General features: G+C 45.0%; 1 protein-coding gene and 1 long non-coding RNA gene across 10 annotated transcripts in view; one reads left to right on the forward strand and one right to left on the reverse strand.

Moving 5' to 3' along the window:
- Tiam1 (TIAM Rac1 associated GEF 1) overlaps positions 1–21,381 on the forward strand; it is a 359,373-nt gene that overhangs the window by 305,863 nt on the left and 32,129 nt on the right. For 8 of the 9 annotated variants that reach the window (XM_063252519.1, XM_063252516.1, XM_063252517.1 and 5 more), the window contains 3 exons: positions 3,390–3,476; positions 8,645–8,869; positions 16,388–16,491. In XM_063252519.1, coding sequence (XP_063108589.1) covers positions 3,390–3,476; positions 8,645–8,869; positions 16,388–16,491 — 416 coding nt within the window. Of the gene's footprint in view, positions 1–3,389; positions 3,477–8,644; positions 8,870–16,387; positions 16,492–19,408; positions 19,815–21,381 lie in introns of those variants that run through there. The other variant, XM_063252520.1, reaches the window with a different exon arrangement.
- On the reverse strand, positions 8,233–19,059 carry LOC134476829 (uncharacterized). Its single transcript, XR_010048587.1, has 2 exons — positions 18,675–19,059; positions 8,233–8,393 (listed from the first exon to the last, which is right to left on the reverse strand). It is a non-coding gene; the product is annotated as an uncharacterized LOC134476829 (long non-coding RNA).

Raw genomic sequence — 21,381 nt, forward strand, 5'->3', positions numbered from 1 at the left:
GGAGGCTCTCGGGGCTCTCGATTTCTGCCCTTATGCTGCTATCAGTGGCGCCAGGATCCTGTGGAGGACACTGCTGTGCCTGGCTGATAAGCTCAGTCAGACTGCCTGCCCCTCAGTGCTCAGGTTCATGGTGGCATGAGCTGTTCCAATAGCATGTTGATGGGGAAGGCTAATGAGACCTGGTTGCCTGTAACCTCAAAACCTACTACCCAGGAATCTAAATTCAGCCTGACTGCATCCAGGATTCACACCTTTCTCAGTGTGGCTTCCCTTAGATTGAGTTCAGTGTATGTGGAAGCTATGGGCCCTAGCACCAACAGAAAACAACATCGTGATACAAACCAAATACTTCTTTCTAGTTTAGATCCTTAGAGAAGAAACCACGATCTGACAGTCCATCTGGTGGAGCAAATTTAGAGCTAACACTTAACTTCTCTTCCTTCCTTTTCAGTCCGCTTTATCCCTGCGGGGGCTTTTCCGACCTTGCTGTTGAAATTAGTTCCAAAGGCTGTGATGTGCAGACAAACAGGCAACCACCAGATGACAGTGTGCACCATCGCAGCAGCTGGGCTTTCCTTTTTCCCTAGCTACTTGTTTTTAATCACGTGTCCTCCTTACGGCGGAGGTATCAGCCCTGTACTGGGTTCCAGTTTTGGCTGCTTCTCTGTTGTGTGTCATGTGGTGAATTTGCCGTGGCCATGTTTCAGTGTGAGAGGTCCCCTTACTACTCATGTAAGGCTTGGTCTTAGTTCTTTCACTTGGTTTTAATCACTTCCTTCCTTTTCAAAGATCACTACTCAAGTTGCCACTTAAATTACTTTTCCCATTTTTGCAATGGACAGCCAGCCTTCTGTGGACACTTTGGGTTTCTATAGAATGAGTTCCCTCTGACACCTGTTAGAAGGCCTTTTCAACTGTGTTAGGACTGAACTGTGTTGAGCCGTTTGCACAGAATGAGAGCATTGCTCTCCTGTTTAAAAGAAAAAGCAAGTCTGACTTTGCTGACTAATGGCTAAGATCATTATGTGTTTCATTCCCCTTGACATAAGCCAGCTGTAGGGTGTCGCATATTTTCTTTATCTCTGCTAATGTAGTTGTTGAGACCTCACAGCTGCGCATGTGTGACAGGGTGAGAGCGGCCATCATTCTGGAACCCTAAAGAGCAGCTGGTGTCACCTGCTCCCCTAAACAGGTGGCCAGTGGCATTTGATCTGGTGCAAAGTACCGTCTGCACCTGCACATTTTGGCTTCCTTGAGTGGTCTTCAGAAAGGAATTTATGCCCCTTGTCCTTTCTTCTGCCCTCTTTCCAATCACAGAGATTTCCCCGACACCGTGGCAAGTCTGGTGTGCGGCATAGCTCCCTCCCTGGTCCAGCACGTCACAGACAGTTGCAATCTTCAGGCTGGATGGCCCTCCTCCCTCACTTCTTGCTTTATACCTTTCGGTTATTAAAAGTGAGGGCCAAGAGAGTAAATGCAGCCCCGAGTCACCTCCATCTATAAGGTGTGATCAGAATATACACTGAATGTTTATGGTTGAAAAACATAGAGACTGACACATGGCCACGAATCCGCCCCCTTGCTTCAAACACCGAGCCCATCCTTGCTGCTCCTTTCTGAAGCAGTTCTAGAAATCGTCTTTCATGAATGGCTTTACAAGGTGTCATCAAAAACACAGTGAATGTCGCTTCCCAGGGCCGTCTAACAGAAAGTCAACCTCATAAAAGCATTATGGTATCTCCTTGTTCACCTGATCTGGCACCATGCACCTTCTTGTCTCCACCTCAACATCAGAACGACCATGCAAAGGGAATCTTTTGAACCCCTTCAGGACTGACAGCACAGCTGAATATAGTCATGAAAGAGAGTTCCTTCAGAAAGTGGCAAGAGCAATGGAATAGATGTGTTTGAAGCAAGGGGGGTTCATACCCAGGGGAATTAATGGTACTGTGTCTTAGTGTAATAAATTTTAACATTTTAGACATTCATTTCCTTTTTGATCACACCTCATAATTTGGCTTTTAAAAGGTGGCTTGCAGCAGGTCCCCGATTTATTTCCGTCTGTTCCATCTTCCAGGAGGTAGCAACTGGCCCCTGGCATCCCATCAGGGTATTCATTTTAAAAAATATGCCTTCAGAATTGTGTAGAATTACGGCACCTCAGAAAGGAAGTGGCTATTTCTGGTGAATGCTGTTCATTCTTTCCTGTGACATAGCCCTTCACTCTGTGTCTATTCTAATAGAGAAAAGGGGAAAAAAAAGTTTCCTGAAATACAAATAAACACACCTGTGTTGAGGCTGATGTCTGTAATGTTCTTCACGTGTAAACATATTTTTGCGGGGTTTCTTGAAACTTAAAAGGTTGTAAATCTCTGTTTGAATGAAATTCAGAATAGGAAAACAAAACAAAGCCTCTGGAGAGCCGTGATGGGTGGCTGTGTGCTGTGAGAGGGAGGCCCAGCATCCAGGGCAGTGGGCAGCGCGTTGCCAAGAAGTTTGTCTCGGGGCTGGGGGTGAAGGCTGGAGGTAGGCACATTTCATACGGGATCATTTTCTCCCGGAGCTGAAGTTAACGCAGCTCTTGACAATCTTGTGTTCCCTTGTAGAAGTATCTACTGGTGAACTTTTTCCTTCAGAAAAATAGGTGTTGGTATGGACATTCCATTTGCTGATTAGGAAAGAATGTTTCCATGAGTTTGTCTAGAAATAGGTGACTAAGTCTTGTAACTATACAGCTGGGAATGCTCAGAGTCTCGGAACTCCCTGCTGTGTCTCCCTTTCTGAAGATGCGACAAAGCCCGAGACTGATTATCTGATAACCTTGTGATTATTACTAGAGTGGAAGTCAATTGATAGTTTCAACAGGAAATGGGATCTGTAAAGCGACTCACTACTTAGCCCTGTTTGCAGAATTTTATTAAGGCACTGTCCACCGTTGCATCATACAATGGGACAGTTTTTATTTACCCTAGCATATAGACTTGATGAGAAAAAGTGTAAGGGACCTTATGTTTTGTGCTGATCTTTCTGTATGTGCTGTGGGGGAGAGAGTGGAAAAGGCAAAACAGTGACATTTACACTACTTTGTGACCGTGACAGGAAGCAGGGTGATGCAGAATAATTTCCTTCCACTTGTGCTGGTAAGTAACAGTGTGGAGACGGATCTAGCTGGTGTGTTTGTTTTTGTAAGTAGCGACTTCTTTTAGAGTGATCCAAAAATATATTTTAGTGCTTTGTTAAACAGTACAAACAAGGGAGGAAATAAAACCCCCGCTCTTTCCAAAGTATAACCCAAGACATTCAGCATACTCAGTTCCCAGCAGGTACTCCGTTGTTTGCTAAACACTCAGAAGGCGTGAGCCCTACGGTCTGGTCTGTCTGTTCCCTAGGGTTTTCACTTTCTTCTGTGGAAGAGGATGGTGTGCGAAGGCTGTATGTGAACAGTGTGAAGGAAACTGGATTAGCTTCCAAGAAAGGTAAGTCTAGAAATGTCTCCATCTCTTTTGAATTCTCTCTGGGTTTCCTCATTGGGAGATGAGAAAGATATGATCAGTGGGCTTATATAAAGAATATTGGAACATTCATTGTCTCCTTGAAAATCCACCCAAGGAATATGGGTTTTATTCCATTAACAGATGTACTAGGAATGATTTTAAACTCTATCCCGGGCCTGTTTCTGTGGGGCTGGTGGAAAATTCTGTTTGAATCCTGGGTGGCTGTTCCTGACCCTGTAGGAGGCTGTGGAGGGTGTCGCTGGAGCAGAGCTGGTGGGAAAGCCTCCCTGCTCTGGTCTTTGCTGGTCAAAGCCATTGCTTGAGTCTGCAAAGCTGCTCTGAAGCAGATGTTGTGTTGCTTCCATTCCTGGAGTCTGCAGAAATTAGAACCTAGCTATAACTTCGAGATACAGCCTGCTTGGCCCATCCTGGAGCTTCTTCCCTGTGTCCTCTCAAAGGACTCAGCATGTACTGGGGCTCCTCTTGGACCCCAGCTTTCTATCTTCTTTCTACTCTTGGAGAATCTTATTTTCCTAGGTGATAGGTGTTCCTCTGACTTCCAAGATTTCTTATAAGTTCTACTAACTGCAGAAAATCTTTGGGGTGGGGGAACAGGTTGCACCTATACTGAATTTGTAACTATCTTTTCCCCACAATGATTATTCTATAAACATTACAGTTGTTCACATAGCACTAGGTATCATGTGGAGGTGCTAGAAAGTATATGGAAGGATGAGTGTAGGCTATCCGGAAATACTGTGCCATTTTATGCAAGGGACTTATGCATCTTCAGATTTTTGTATCTGAGGGGACTCCTGGATCCAATCCCCCTACAGACACTGAGCGCAGCCTGAGTTTGCTCACTTCATTCGCTTTCTATGGCTACCATAACAAATTGCCACAAATTGAGTGGTTTAAAACCACAGAAACCTCGCCTCTTGCAAATGAGGAGGCTGGAAATCTGAAATCAGGGTGTTGGTTAGATTATATCCTTCTGGAACCACTTAGGGAATGTCTGTCACATGCTCCTTCCTAGCTTCCTAGCCACCAGCTGTCCTTGGCATCCCCTGGCTTGTAGCTCTTATCATCCAGTTTCTGCCTCTGTAGCTCACGACCATGTATCCTTCTGTATTTTCACAGCACCTTTTTCTAAACACACTGTGCTGGGTAACACTCACTCTAAATCATCATGAGTTCACTGTAACTTAATTTTACCTGTAATATTGTAATTAATTTTAATATAGTAATTATGTGATTTTCATTACCTCTACAGTATATGTGTGAACTTTCCCCAAAGACTGTCATGTCCTGATGCTCTGAGCAGTCAGGAATTTTAGGGGACACGAATCCATCTACCACAGTTACTGTGAACCGATCGGGTGGTGAGGCAGGGCTTGAGCCCACCTTCGTTTGTTTCCTCTTGTCTTGGAAGTCTTTTCATTGAGGCAGTGGTAGAGTAACTCACGTGGAGGGTCCGCAGCCAGCACATCTGGGTGAGTTGTGTCTGGATGTCATTACGTGGCAGGGAGTGGCCAATGGGGCAGCCAGGGGAGGAAGAGACCCCTGACCTTGCCACTCACCTCCGCGTTCCGGCGCAGGATAGCTCGGGATGGCTGTGCCTTGAAAGTCCCTGTGCAAGCCGCGGTGCTGCGTGCTGGTGAATTGGAGAAGCACAGTCCACAGCCCAGCTGCTCACAGAAACGGCCAAGGTGTGACAAGTGGAGAAGACATGCAGACTTCGCTTTTGTGCTAATGGCCGAGGAGGAGGACTTCCCTTCATTGTCCTTCGGGACTTTCAAACCCTGGAGGCCAAGCATGGCACAGACACTGAGCCCAGATGGTGGCTGGTGGCGTTTATTCCTCTTTGAACCCAGAGGCTGATCCTTATCTCTTTGGGCGCCGCGAGTGCCCGGCGTTGTGCCGTGGGGGTGGGGATCACACGGTGCTGCTTTCAGTCACATCCTGTTTTAGTTCTTTGAATCCGAGAACCCTGCCGTTTGATGGAAACAGGCATCTGCTGTGCCCCCTCCCCCCAGAAGCTGCCTTCTTGCCAACTGACAAGAGCGATGGGCCAAGAACACTGCTCCAACACTGCATTGGGAGGCTGGGCCGTGAAAGATATTTGGGGCATTATTAGATCCAGTCTTTAATTGTAAAGACACCCGTTCCCCGTAACGGAGGGTTCACTGTGCCATAATCCGCTTGGCGCATTACTTCTGGCTGTTAACCCTCCTCTCTTTCTGTTTTACTTTTCTGGTGGAACCTGATTCTTCTTTGTAGCCAGGCCTTGATACTGTGGTGCTCCTGCTATTAACTCGTGAAGTCTTTGCTTTTCTGGGTTCAGCACTTCCGAATCTGTTAACCAAATTCATTGGAGTAGAGAACAGAACTGTGGTCACTGCCCTTTGGACACAGCCCAGGTTGTCAGTGGCTCTGCTAAAATGACCAGAATGTGGCGCAGCCTGGGAGAGGCCAGCGGAATGCAGCCTAATAGGGACTGATTATTCTGTTTGCAATAATTTATTTAGCCTGCTTATTTTCTCTTTATTTTTGTCAAGCACATGGGGCTTCTGGATGTCCCAAATTACAATAACTACAGTTAGGCCCCAAATTCCATTGCTGTCTGCTCCCCACCATGCAGAGACTGCTCTTAATTGGACCTCCCATTGACTATACATAATAAGTTGACTTTTGTACCTAGCTGGGTTATTTTACATGCTGTCTGCTTTTGCCCTGGCCATGTGTGTTTTGGCCCATTGTGCAAACTCTTGGAGTCATCCGAGAGACATTCTAATTTTTCTTTTTCTTTTTTTTTCCTGATGGCCATGCAGGACACAGCTTGGTCAGAACAGCCCACATGTCATATTACTGTACACAGCATGAACATTTCACAACTTTTTCCATGGTCAGATATTATTTCCATGGTTAGTTGAGGATTATTTCTGAGCAGGCTACAGTTTCCTAATAGAAAGAAAAGCTTTTCTTTCTTCTCCTAAATATTGAGAGCTGATGTCTGTGGATATCTTCAGTGCGCCGTGAGTATGCTCTGAGTGCTACATGGATTAGTTCAGTTGCTTTCATTTAGTGTGTGTTTCCTTCTTAGGTCTGAGTTTGGGAGAGCTTCAGGAACAGTCACAGGGCCATGACACAGTGACACAATGACCCTGAGGAGGCACTTTACTGTCTCAACATTTGGGTAGCCTCCTCCTACTTATTCATACCAAGAACCAAATTAGATTGTACCAGGACTGTTTTTGAAAGTATAACATATCAGGCAGTCTAAAATAATAAAACTTTACTTTTTCACAGTTCTGGAGAAGCCAGAAGTCTTAACTCAGGGTGTCCACAAGGCCATGCTATTCTCATGGGCTCTCCTGGGGAATCCTTTCTGCCTCTGCCAGTTTCTGATGGTTCCAGAGGGTCCTTGGTTCGTGGCCACCGCAGTTCAATCTCTGTGTCCTTCTCTATGTGGCATCTTTTTCTTCTTGCTGAGCCTCTCTTCTGTGTGCCAGTATGAGCACATTTCTCCACAGGACCCATCAGATAATCCAGCATGGTCTTTTCTCAAGTTCCTTTACTTAGTTACAAATGCAAAGATCCTTTATCCTAATAAGGTCATGATGATAGGTTCTCACACTGGATATATTGTCATCCTACTGCATATTCATATTCTGGCAGTTGTACAAACCAACAACTTCTTTTTGAAAAATTTCATACATGCTTTTAGTGGTTAAGTCAAAAGACTTTTATCAGTCCTTGTATTATGTCTTGTGATATCTGATTATAGATACTTTAGCTGGCTTCCTGAAAAGAACAAACAACAACACCCCAAATCCTGCTTTTCACTTATAAAAACTGTGTTTTCAGACATTGTGATTCCCACATCTTTTTACCTCAAAAAATGAAAGTGGTGAGCTTCGCACGGGGACACAGTTTCTCTTGCCATCCATCATGTTTCTTGGATCGTGGGAGGCTGACTTTAAATATTTCAGAAACAAACGAGGGTTGCCAAAGTCGCGTCTCGGTGAAACTGGGAAGTGAGACTGCAGAGTCATTTTTCCACAGAACTGGGGGTGGGATTGCAGTGCCCGAGGAGCCGAGTGGCTTCTCATTTCTGTACTTTGCCAACTGTCCGCTTCTTTTCTTCACCCCGTACCCACCCCAGCCCAGCATTGGAGCTTGAACCCATGGCCTTTGCATAGAGCCACACCCCTGCCCTGTTTTATTTTTATTTTGACACAGGGTCTCACTAAGCCAATAAATCGTCCAGGCCGGGCTGGAAGGTGGGATTACAGGTGGTGCCACTGTGGCTGGTTTTGCTTTCCTGTGTTAATTAGTGTATCAGTAAGAAAGTTAGTTACTGTATCAGTTAGTAGTGAATCAGTAAGATTGGGTCTCCATTCTTAGCTAAAAAGATACTCTGTTTTCCTTCATGTTCTTCCCTCACCACTCCCTTTCTCAAACTTCTGGAATATTCCTTTAATACTAGTGTGAGTTTCCCCAGCATCAGTCACGACTTTCTGTTCCTCCAGGTCAGGGTTTGTTCTTGGCTGTTCCTTTGACTTCCAGACTCTGACCCCTCTCCCAGCATACTGTGTGGAAATATCGGGACACCTTTTGGGAATCTAACAAGAGATACTCACAGCCCTGATGTAGCTTACAAAAAGAGAGCAAGGGGGTAATACTGCATTTCTGTACACTGTTGCTTCTAGATGCACTTGGGATGAGACAGCCTTACTTGGGCAGTTCCATCCCGAGGGAGTTTATTACATTTTGGTTTCATGGAAATGACCAGCAGAGTTTTGTTCACTGGACACTGTTACATGAGTGTGTGTAAAACATACAGTTGCAGACCATAGCATCATCGGAGAAGAGCCGGAATTAGCACTGGTGGAGGACCTGCAGATTGAAAGAGAGGGGAGTTTGTTTAAGTGATTACTGAGTTCAGCGTGGGGATCCAGAAGCTTCTGAAGCCAGGCCCCTGTGACCACCTGATCCAGTCATAGCTGCACCTGTTCTGAGGTCTCTTAACAGGAGCACGTGCTGTCTGTTCGTTCCCGGCAGCACTTGTAAGATGTGTTCTGGTGTATGTGTGTGTGTGTGCACGCGCGCGCGTGTGACATTAAAAACTTTCCATCTTGCGTTGGCAGGCTTGAAGGCGGGAGATGAGATTCTTGAGATCAATAATCGTACTGCCGGGACGCTGAATTCATCTATGCTCAAAGATTTCCTCTCGCAGCCCTCCCTGGGCCTCCTGGTGAGGACCTGCCCCAAGCTGGAGGCAGGAGTGGAGCTGCTGGAGAGTCCGCCCCACCGAGTGGACGGCCCTGCCGACCTGGGCGAGAGCCCGCTTGCCTTCCTCACCAGCAACCCAGGTAGGCCATGGGTGGTGTCCCCAGCAAGGCCCTGGAGGCATGCTGCATCCTGCCCGCTGCCTGCGGACTTCCTCTGTCTGGCAGGCAGTGTGATGTGCGTGTACCAAGTGGGCTGATTACTGACCCTGTCCCTCCTGTGGAAATCACACAGGAGCACTCAACCTATGTTTTTTTCTTTCCTTTTTTTTTTTTTTTTTTTTTTTTTTTTTTTTGGTCATGGAGTTTGGTTACACATTTCCTTGTCACTCCTCAAAGGCTTTCTAGTACTTCTGCTCTTTGGAATTTTGGAGAAAGGTGGATGGCTGGAGGCTATGCACTGTTGGCTGTGGACAGAGATAAGGTGCTGGGAATCATAAGCTGCTGAGAGCCTGGGTCCTGCCTTGGCCTTCTCTGTTACCATCCCCAGACCTTCAGCCCTGCTTCTCCTGCTGTGTATGAGAAGCATATGAGTTGGGGTGCTGGGGGTGGAAATGCCTGTAGAGTTCTTTGGCCTGACGAATCTGAGCTCTTAAAGTCGGGACACTGGTCAGTCCGCAGGACCCCTTTCTCCATCCCATCTGCTGCTCTTCGTTTCTCTCCTGCTCACTCTGGCAACCTTGTGCTCACTCTGATGGAAGCAGCTTGAATGCTTCTTGCCCTTGGGCATCTTCCTGGGACCCCACAGAGTTTCTCCCTCCTCTGTGCTGCTCTGAGTCTACAAATGCCACTTTCCTGGAGGCAGACTACAGAGGTTGTTCTTTTATAAGACCACCAGGTGGCAGGCTGGATTCCACAAAGCGCAGCCCATGGGTGTTTCTCTAATGTGACAGTGTTGTGGTAGCTTATATTATTTTACGGGATTTTTAAATAAGCTTGCAACACGTGCCACAAGTAACAGTGGGCTCTCAACTGTCTTTAGAGGTTTTTTTTCTGTCTCTGCCCTTCCTGTGGGCCGAAGATAAAAAGCTGGAATTAGGAAACTACAGTCCACGAACAAAGGCCATCACCTGACTTATTCTTGTACATCAGATTTTCCTGGGACACAGCTACCTCCACTCATTCATCGCTTGCCGCTGACTGCATTTTCATTGCAGTGGTAGAGTAATTGTGACAGGGACAAAGTGTGCTGAACTCCGATATAAATAGGGGCTGAATCCTTTTTTTCTTTAAAGATAGTAATCTTCAATATTGTGGTTTACTTCATTCTTTAAAGAATTTTGTAGTATGTACACGTTCATGTATTTTTAATGCAAAGTTGCCTTGTATGTATGGATCTGTTTAAGAAATAACCTGCGGATATTCTGTACATACGCTGGCAGTCCTGTCTTTCATGGGACCAAGTTTAGGCTCATCTGGCCTTTAAATCCTATATGTTTAGACTGATTCTTTCCTTTGTGTTTTTTCGTTTCCCAGTGAAATGTTGAATGACCGTTTCTGTCCGGCCAGGACTCTGCCTGTCTGCTTTCTGGTTGCTTCCGCTTCCTGGACCCTGCTTCACAGTGAAAGATAAAAGGGGAAGCAAGTAAACAGGATCAGATAAGCCGTAGGATTGCTCCATAATGAGACAGGAAATAATGCCGTATCTTCAGTCGACTGCAGTTAAAATAAAACACAACTGAAAAAATTTGTACAATGGGCAGGCTGGACTGCAGTCTGGGCCTAAGTTTGGAAGTGGCTAAAAAGAAACATCCCAAGTGGCCGGTTTGTGATCTGGTGTGGGGACCACTGGAAGAGAGTCCCACTGAATCTTGGTTCCCTTGACTAGGAGTTTTGCAGTGAGCATCTCGGGGACCCTGAGGTTGTCCTCAGCCTGGCTGGTTCCCCTCTCCTGCAGGTTGGCCCTGGGTCACTTATTCTGTGTCTCAAGTTCAGGTGTGTGGAGTAGCGATCCTCCCCTGAGGACCCCAGGGGAGACATGTGATTCAGGGTTGAGGCTGAATTCTTTCTAGACCTCTTTCTCATGTAGAAGTTTGTTTTTTCTATGACGATGCGTCACAACCTGGTAGCTAAAAGCAGGCTTTTGAACCATTTCCTTGGGATTTGTGTACATTTTGATGTTAGCTTCATGACTTTGAACGGGTCTTGTGATTCTCTCTGCCTTACTGTTCTCTTCTTCTGTGAGATAGAATAACACTCTGGCATCTTGCTAAGTGGCTGTGATTATATGAGTTACTGAAGTGTTTAGAATAATACCTACCAAGTACTCAGTAAATGCCTTGTTTGCAAGGCCAGTCTTTATGGGGGTCATGAAGATTTTTTGGTCTGTAACCAGAAGTTTTTCTCCTTATCTTCCTGCCTTCTCTGCTTTCATCTGTGGCAGTTGAATTGCCTGGCAGTTAAGTTTGTGAGCTGTGCCTCCCTTACAGTTTCCTTCCCAGGTGGAAGAAAAGGAATTCTGCAACCTTGAATACTGAGGTCCCAGAGCCCAGAGCCTCCTGCCTGTGGCTGACACTGTTGTACATCTGCTGTGGTGGGGATTCCAGCCTTCCTGGGTGATTTGAAGTTCCTAGGTGGAATTGGGGGTCATTATCTTGGTCACCAAACCTTCCTTTCTGTGGATCCTGTTTTATTTCCTGTGGGATGGTCACTGGAATATCACGGTGACATTCCAGCCTAGTGTTTGTTAGTAATATTTGAGGATCTGCTTCCCTAAAGTTTGTGTGATGAAAATCCGTTAGCTGACTGGGCAGTGCATTCTCCTCCTGTTTTGATGGAAGGAGACGATCTGGTGCTCAGGTTTCCTTGAGGGTGTAGGAAGCGAGGGAATGGTGAAGACAAGTCTATCCCACACGTTCTCTCTCAGGCTGGGTTTCTTGTCTTTGGCCATTTGCCTGTGATTAGTTCTGGCTGAAGCGACTTTCATCTGTTTAGCGTCCTAAGTCCTTGTTTACACACATATTACTAGGATGTCCAGGACCAAAAAAAAAAAGTTCTCTCAAAAGCTGTTTTCTAGAAAAAAACCTGGTGGTGAAGGGGAAGTTTAAACAGGGAGTTACAGATTGAAATCTGCGTGGAGTTTCCAAAATGCCCCTCTTATGTTCTTGGGTGATTGATTTTTGACTGGTGATCTTGTCATGAATCTCATCTCTAGCAGTTTGGACATCTTGGGCCGGCTCATTCTTCAGCACAGGAGGCTGTCCTGTGCATGGAAGCCTACTGGATCCCGATGAGCCACTAGGAAATAATAGTTTCCAGCCTTATGCTGTGTCCAGTCAGAATATCTTCAGACATCCAACTGTGACACAGGTGGCAAAATCCTCTCGTCTAAGAATGCTCGCTGGGTTTACTAGAAGGTACACCTATATCACCCAGTTGGGGGAAATATTTCTATGAACGTCAACATAAGAAAGAAAATATAGACCTAAAATAATGTTACAAAGTTTTACAAAGCATTTAATGAGAGACTCTAAACAAACACCCCTTCCCAGCATCCCTAGGGCCTCCCCCACCCCCACCCCCCTTTTACAAGGGACTGAAGAAGAAAAAGTACATGCTTATTCTCACTGGTTGGCTTTTTCACTCAAATAGGAGTAAAATAATTGAGTAATGAGGTGTAGAACATAAAATTCACAACTGAAATGAAGGTATTTCCTTCAGTAATTATGTATAAACCCAGCTTTGATACAAATGATATGAATCGTAGTTCAAACGGCATCCGTGGAATCTTTCCGGGGTTTCCAGTTCCAGCTTTGAGGCTGCCGTTCATTTTTGGGGCGAATGCCACACTGTTGTGACCTCCCTTGAATTCTACTCAGCCATTCAAGATGAAGCAGGTGCCTTGGTTTATCTCAGCAAGTACTTTACATTACTGTAATAGAATCACCTGGCACTGAGATTGCTTCTTATTGAAAAATGGTTATTCTTGCATTTGAGCAAAAGCAAGCGGAGTGGCTGTGGCTGACAGCAGGACCACAGCCCGCTAGAGACAATCAGAGTTACAGCCTTTGATGAGCCCCAGGCACATCTGTCTGCACTGAGTGGAAGCTTATGGGCTGCGGTGAGTACAGATGTCCCTCCTGCAGGAAGGAGATTAAGCAGTGTTTGTGTAACAGGAAAGGCTCTCTGATTGCCATGAAAGTCCAGGCACCTTGCTTTAGAGTGAGGAATTGCTGCCTCCAGGCAGGGTAGCTGTTAGCTCTGCCCTAGCAGCCCGTGCTTCTCTGGGGCTGGATTCAGAAAACCCAGGCCATCAAGCAGCGGGAGGGGTAACCAGGAAAGAGGGACTGTACAGATTTCTCTTCCTGCAAACAAACATGGCCCAGTGTTTCAGATTCCCTGGAGTCTCGCAGATCCCAGGCAGCACATGGTCCCTGTTTGTTTGTTGATAAAATGCAGGACCATGTGTGCCTTGGAAACTGTATCTATGCTTTTTATCACTTAGCATGTGGCCTCGATCTGCCTGCCCTTTTGTGGAGGGGTGAGAGCGACCCAGATGCCAGGTTTGACTTCCAGTGCAGTTCCATCAGTGACACCTGTCAGAGCCTGTGTGTAGGAAAAAGTGTCATTTTGGAGACTAAGAGCCCCATTCTCAATTTTTTTTTTTTTTTAAACCGGTACCGGAGATTGAACTCATGACCGCCTGCTCACAAGGCAGGTGCATATGCCACTGAGCTAAATCCCCAGTCCCTATTCTCAATATTTTTAAAAGCTCAGTAATGTATCTTAGTGAGCTTTCAGGTAACATCCTAAATCTACAGTTTTTATGGAGTTTGAAATTTCTACAGGAAACAAAGACCCTGAGATTGTGTGAAATCAGACTGAGAAGTTAATTGTCCACTTAAGTTTACATTGTCATGCCTTTTTTCATAATGTGTATGCATATTTAGCTCTCCCCAATTTATATATTGTAGATTTACTCTATAACAGTTTTCATGTTTTTTTAAGCTTTGTTAGAGGGGTTTATTTTTATCTTACATATTATGAGTGTTAATACAGAATTCTTATCATTGTAACAGTAAGTTTGATCTCCAGTACCAAAAAAAAAAAAAAAAAATCATAACAGTAACAAAATAAAAGCAGAAATAAAATAGTATCATAATAATTGAATCCCAGCTGAGCATTTTCATTGGCAGGCTGAACTTTTCTTGCCCCACCCCAATCATTTTCCCCTTGGCGGTTTATACTCAGGTGTTAATAATCAGGCCCTCTGCAAATGTGTGCAATGGGGAATCTTCCTGACACACATTGCTCATGTATCTGTCTCATCAGGTGAGATGTATTTTTTGCTTCCTCCTTTAAAAAGTCCCCTATGCTCTTGAATGAAGCCAAAGTGAATCTGTCTAATCCAGGTAAATAATAGGTAAATCTCAGTGTAAACTTACCCAGATGTGTTTGTTCTGCTTTGAATCTCATTGTTTGCTTCGCACTACCTATGTGTGAGGTGTACTAGCTGCAAAAGGTTTTTCATCCACAAAATCATGGAAGGCATTTAAAAGGCAAAGAAATGATAGCACCTGTTCACAGCAATGAGTGTTAACTCCGTGTTTTGAGATGGCCAGTAGGGACTGTCCTCAAGGCCCATCAGGCCTGCCCCTGGGTTCTGCGTTGGGTACTGCCAGCCTCCTGTTCATGCTGCGTCTCTGCAGGTCAGCCCTGCTTCCTGTGCTATGGGCGCCTCTTCTGTGCTAGACCCTGTGTGTGTGTGGCATGGAGCTGGGCATGTCCCCCACTCTGAGTACTTCGGCAGTGCCCTTTGGGGCTTACTTTTGGCTCTTCCCTGTTTGACTGTTAGCAGTGCTGTCCATCAGCACACTGTTTCCTGCTAAGTAAGTGGAGGTTAGATTAGAAAAAAGAAGTTCGTTCCTTCAGTGCCCATTGGCAGTAGAAAGTCTCTGGTGGTAAATGGGAAGCTGGAAAGAAATGTGCAAAACTGGGTTTGGGTGGAGTTTCCAGAAACACCCAAGAGTAAGCCAGGGCTTTTGAGAGAAGGTCCTAAGGTGTGGGAGGGTGTCCATGTCCTCTGCCATTGACTTCTCCATTCCTGCCATCCTGGTGTCTTTCTCCAAGTGTGCCATGGTCAATTTTCTGCCTCTTTCACTTTCTTCCATCACTAGATTCCTGGTAATCATTTAATGATTATCTGGGACAAACTTCTCCAAGACAGCTTGTTTGTTCACCTCCTACTCTGTGGCCCAGGAGACATGGCTGTGTCGCAGGTGCCTCAGCAGCTGGCTGTGCTCACATGCTGGGTGATTGGTCAGCGCCTATCCTTGCAGCTTATCATCCTGGCCAAGAACAGGAACTGCAGAGGTCCCTGAGGTTCTGGCTCAGAACTCATTGTCACCAAAGTTGCATTTTTCTGGACAAAGCAAGCTACAAGCCCAGCCTTCATTGACAAGTCTGGGACTAGGCATGGAGTCTGTGCTTAGGGGAGTAGAAGGGGCCACCTGTGTCATCTTTCCAAACTGTCACAACTGCACTGTCCTTTCTTATTCTCTCCTGCTTCCATTTTGTTGACGTTTATCTTTAGTCAAGAGTGAGCAGGATGACACAGTAGGCAAAATACACACTGTAGAATCACATATACTTAGCATTATTGATTTATATTTTAGATATTCATAATTTGCTAGTTATAAATATTACAGATAACTTTTCTCAGTGTAAAACTTATCTTTTTGCACTTATGCTACTTTTTGATAAAATTTTAAAATTTTAGTGAAATATGATTTTCAATCTTGTACAGTTTGTACTTTAGTGTTTCTGAGGATTGAATCTAGGACCTTTGCACTGAGCTACATTCCTAGACTCCCAGACCGTTTGATTTGGAGACAGGGTAGAGAGCACAGCCAGCTGCTGAGGCACCTGCCAAGTTACATGCTCAGGCTAGGCTTGAACTTTTAATTCTCCTGGCTCAGCCTCCCAGCGTGCTGGGATTACATGCATCACCATATCCAGCTACTTTAAGAAGGTCTCTTCTCTGAAGCAGTGAACATCATCTTCTACATTACTGGTTTTTTTTAGTTTTATTTTATTTCTAATTGATACGTGATACATGTTTATGGGGTACAGTGTGATGTGATACCCACATACATAGTATGATACTTAAATCAAGGTACTTAATAAATCTGTCACCTGAAACATTTGCCATTTCCTCTCTTGTAGCAGTTTTGAAATATATGATGCAATGTTCACTGTGTTCATCCAATATGTTTTCTGCTAAAAAGATACACAGCTTAGACTGCAATCTGGTTATACCTAATAGCTACTGACTTCTGTGAATGGTGTACATTAGGACCCAGTGTTGTGTGTCTGCGTGGGTAGTCCAGGGTCCCACTGATCTGCCATGCGTGGCTGCCGTGTCACACTCCCACACATGGGTGCGGCTGTCTCGCTCTCTTAGCCTGTTTTGCACTGTGGTATTTTGTCATAACTTTGTAATATGCTTTGTAATATGCTTTGGTGTCTCATAGGGAAAGTATCCCAATCTTGTTTTTATTCTCTGAAACTGTCTTAGATAGAATTATAACCATCTTTTATCTTTTTGGAAAAAGTTAATTCCAAGAAAAATGCTGTGAGTGGGATCTTCATTTCCTATGACAGGACATAGCCTCTGCAGCGAACAGAGCAGCAGTGCTGAGACTGCCCCAGACGAGACCGACGGGCCGGACTTGGAATCCTCCGATGAGACAGATCACAGCAGCAAGGTGAGAGATTTTCATTTGCACATCTCCCATCTTGAACCACCAAAGCATCACAGCTGACATGCCACCTCTGCTGCTAGATGAGGTTCCCCGGCCTCTCCAGGGACCTGCATTTCTACATGTTTTCTATTGTGTCTCCATCTGCCTTTACATATTTTTGTAGAACTTCTTTGTTTGACTATCTTAAATATCTGTTTTATTTTATTGTATTCCACTTTTTGAGACAAAGTTTCACTATATGGTTCAGGCTGGCCTTAAACTCACTTTGTAGACCAGGCTGGCCTCCAACTTGCAGTGATCCCCCTGCCTCAGCCTCCCAAGTGCTGGGATTATAGGAGTGCGCCACCAAGCTCAGCTCTTCAATATCTCTTTTACTCATATTTGTTTCTTTCCCATACGGTTACTATAGGATCATCATTTTTGGTATCTTTTTAAGTTGAGCACAACATAAAATTTAATATTTGAATGTAATGTTAATATTTATGGATCGAAAGGTGTCATGTTCCTTGCAATTAGTTAAAATGCCCATCAGTAGAAATGTAAATCAAAAAACCCCAAGAAGCAAAACAAAACAAAACAAATTCAAACCAAAACAAAAAATGCCTGAGTTGCTTTTTATTTTCATGGCCTTTAGCATACTTTCACACACTTTCGGGAGGAGAGGGCGGGGCAGGATGGAGGGGGTCAGGAGCTCCCAACAGAACTAAATATTTCTGTTCTGATAAAAGGAACTGTGAAGGGTGCTTCTTAAGTTATTTTATTACAGGATTTAAAGTGTTGTTTTCTTTCTTTTTTTCTTTTGGAGTTGGTGGTAGTTGAACCCAGGACCTCCCACACACTAGACAAGTGCTGCTTCTGACCTCCATCTCTGGCCCTCAAAGTACTGTTTTCAGTTTCTAATAGGATTTAAGAAAGTGGCTTTCCCCCCTGTATCTAAAACATCTGTTACAGAGTGCTTTTTAGCTTGAGTCCTTTTCACTGCACTGTACATGCTCTGTGTCCTTGCCTCTTTGTGGTTTTGAGAGACTGTTGCTGTTTTAAGCACAGAGAGTTGTGAGACCCTAGTGGGTCCTGAGTGGTAGAAGATTCCAGCAGATTGGAAGAGAAGGCCCCCGGGACTTGATGACCGACCCCAGGGGCTCCTGTGACCCTGTGGTTCCCTTGTTAGAGAGCAGGGACTTGGACTTGATTGGAACAGAGAGGGTCAAGTGTCCGGACAGTTGCTGTTCTTGGTGTGCCCTCCAGTAAGTTCCCTGTGAGCTTCCTGAGAAGGACTTCCTTGCAGTCAAGGAGAACAGGGCTGAATGATGATCTGAGTATTTTTAAAGATCCTACAGTGGGCTGCACTCACACACCCTTTCACAACACTGAACTTAAGGAGTGCTGTGTAATGCTGTGATTCAGATATTGGAATCTGGCCTTACTGGAAATATTCTGTCACGCAACCCATTTTAGCTAACCATGGCTTTTGATGAATTTCATTTCTCACTTAGACTGTATGAAAGCAAAAACTTTAAATCATACTAGCAGATCTTGGTGGCAGGGCCCCACTGTGCATTATTAATAATAAAGGAGAAGTGATGCTAGTTTAGCTCAGTAGTGTAAGTGCCTGCCTGGCAAGCGCAAGGTCGTGAGATCGATTCCTGGTACCAAGAAAAAAAAAAAAAGGGTACTGTTCAATTTTAACTCATTTTAAACTCACAGCACTCCAGAAAGAGATGATTTTATTTTTCCTATTTTACAGAGAAAAATTTTAGCGTGGAGAGGGCAAGAGACTTGCTAAAACTCACCCAGCTCTTTGGTGGTGAAACAGGGTGCAAGCAAGGCTTAGTCCAGACCTGGATAATAAATCTACCTTCTGGTCAGATGGCTAAGGTCTGCTGTTAGAGAATTAAATTAGAGGTTTTGGAAGCCTGTTAGAAACGCAGCCACAGACCACTGTGATGTCTTCCTGAGGCTTGGTCTTTCTGAATGTCTTTTTTTAATGATGTGACAGCAAGCAAACATCTTAACTCTCTTGACCAAGCCTCAGTTGTCGTTGCGTCTCTTGTAACAGTCTATAATTTTTTTAGAATAAAGGAAATATTAATGTTTTACATAGTGTGCTGCCTACACATGGAGCGATGTACATACATTTGCTGGGAGCAGAGGTGTAAATAAGGAAACAAATAAGAACAAATACTCACTTTTTATTCTGGGTGAATACATGAGGCTGCTGATTTTCATGGTGGTTTAGTCCTTCTTCCTAAATGAGCCGTTTTCCATGATCTTAGGCAGGGTAGAGAGTGCATGTTGGAGTTCTCTTATGTTTCTGGGCTTTTAAAAAATGACAGTTTTTGTCACATGTGTCTGTTACGAGTTGAGTGAATACCTAATTGTGTGGTGGTTGTTCAGGGGTGGTGGCCGGGGAATGGCTTGACCCTGGGGTGGGGCGGGACTGTCACAGCCAAGCACAGTCCAGTGGCTCTCTTTTTCACCAGCCAGTCCCCTTCTGTGGTGACTGTGGTGACAGCCTCAGAGAGCCTTATTTCCTCTGACCATTTGTTTCCCAGTCCTGGCTGCTAATGGAAAACTTGCGTTTGGAACCGAATGCTAATAATGCAATCAGCTCCGGTCAGGAGAGTCTGGAGTAGGCATTCCAGACCCCTGGCAGCTATCATTTTGCTTCCCGTTGAGCAAGCGTATTAGACTTTTTTAAAATCTAAAACGACTGCCTTTGTAACTATGGATTAGCATATAATGTGTGCACATCCCACTGTGAAGGGAGCGCCTGTGAAGTTGTCTGAACCCCACAGGTTTAATATTCCTGGGCAGAGCAGGATGCTGGCCAATCAGCTGGCCCCGAGCGGTGGGGGGTGGGGGGTGGGGGGAGACAAGGCGCTGCTCCTGACTCTCCTGAGATGGGCTGGGCTTTGCTTTCCTGCTTTTTTGTCTGCCCCTTTCTGGAAATTTTGTTGTTTAGCCAGGTGAAATCAAAGTAGGAGCTCTTGTCTGTGGTGTAGCCTCTGACAGCCCCCAGAGGGCAGGACAATGGGAGGCTGCCGCTGGTAGCCGTCCCTGCACTGAGATGTGGCCACAGGCTTTCAAAAGACAGCTGGCATTGGGATGTCCTCGGGAGGAGATGCTCTTTGCAGAGCCGGGGGGCCTTTGGTGCACTCTGGGTATTTTAAGAAACTCCTGTTTCCGTGCTCAACATATGAGGTGGTAGAAGTAATTACCATGAGAATATATTCCTGACGATGTCTGCACTATGGAAAATAAAGCGCAAGCCCAGGATTGAAAACAGTGACAAGTCTGGTGACTCTCTGTATCGGACACTTCATCTGGTGAGCACACGTTTGCTGTCTGAATTCTTTCCAACCTTGTTTATGGTAGAGTTTTCCAGTAGTGGTGATTATATTTGTTCTCTCTCTCTCTCTCTCTCTCTCTCTCTTTCTCTCAGCAGGTTTTGGAGGGTTAGGGATCAGTAGTTGATGTGCAGTTGAATTTGCTTGGAATCTTTCCATTTATCTGTTGTTTCATACTTAAATGGCAGAAGGATGGACCCCCATGGTTTGCATTTGTAAGACAGTAATCATCGTTGTAATTTTTCCCCCTTTCTGTTGATAGTGCAGTCAAAGAAAGTCATGCTGTCATTTGAGCATGATTCTCTTCTATCCCCATCTCAGAGTGGGAACCCAAAAGTCTAGGGTTGAGATTCTTTGACTTTATTTCTGCTGATTTGAGAAGGAAGTGGATATAGAAGGGTTGGCTTAGGAGATGTGTGGATTTTAATGTTAGCTGACCTATTTTGACAGATCAGTTTTATAGTAAATCTTAAACTCGAACTGAGACATGTGGCAAGTTAATGGCAAGAAATAATTTAACAAAATCAAACCAGACCTTTCAATAGCTTGTTGCTAGTAGCACTATCTGTCAACTATTGAGTTTGTGTCATTTAATGAGTCTTATACTTTGACAGTGAATTTGCCTGATTTATCCAAGTAAGTCTTTGCCCTTCTTGGATGTTTTTTTTTTCTCAGTTTGTGTGGGAGGAGCCTGAAAAGGTGATCAAGACCTACAGCGGCTTCCCAGGTATACAATGGGAACTAAAATGATGAAGTCATTTCTTTGGTGTTTGTCCCCTCCAAAAAAGCTTAACTAAAAGCTGTAAGATTTTAGGCCACTCTTGCCCCTTTTAAATCTGTGGGATGTGTTAAATCGGTCAGAGTCAGGACAGCTTTAGAACTCAGCTCATCTGGAGACAGAAACTGTCTTTAGTGGTTGCATAACAGGAAGCACTTGAAACAGCTGGGTCTCTTAAGTTGATAGTGTGGCCTGAAAATCTGCCCCCCTACTCCCTTTTGTACTTTCTTTTCATCTTTCCCAGGAGGGAAGGAGATATAAACATCAGGCTGCATGCTGGCTCAGTAAAATGGCCTATTTTCTTTTACCATTGTCCCTGTCTTCTCGGCATGGCTGGTGGATGATTGGATGATGCTGAGTCCTGACAGCAGCGTAGCAGCTCAGCTCCCCTTAAACAGTTTAAACTCACCAGTGCCTGGGAGTGCTCTGGTTTCCAGGGTGACTGATCATAGCCCTCACGTGGAGAGAGACTTGTGCTTTCCCTGCTTGGCTGTCTTCCTCTTGCAAGAGTCCTTAGTTAATTGCCCACTGCCTTGAGGTGGGGCTTGCTGGAGCATTCTGGGAACCTCCCACCACAGCATGCTGGGAATCTGCCACTGGAGCTGCCTTGTTTTGTTGGTGGCTACTGTGCTTGGTGTGTGCGTGATGGGGTTGCCGCCTTACCCTTCATGATGGAGCGGTAGTGGGACACTGTTCTCAGTTCCCCTTACCCGGCTTCATGCCCACCATATGTTGAGAAGATTGTCATTAACATGGACTTTGAGCTTA

This window comes from Cavia porcellus, unplaced genomic scaffold (assembly GCF_034190915.1).
Source record: "Cavia porcellus strain 051 isolate PalLab524CR breed Dunkin Hartley unplaced genomic scaffold, mCavPor4.1 scaffold_7, whole genome shotgun sequence".
NCBI lineage: Eukaryota > Metazoa > Chordata > Mammalia > Rodentia > Caviidae > Cavia > Cavia porcellus.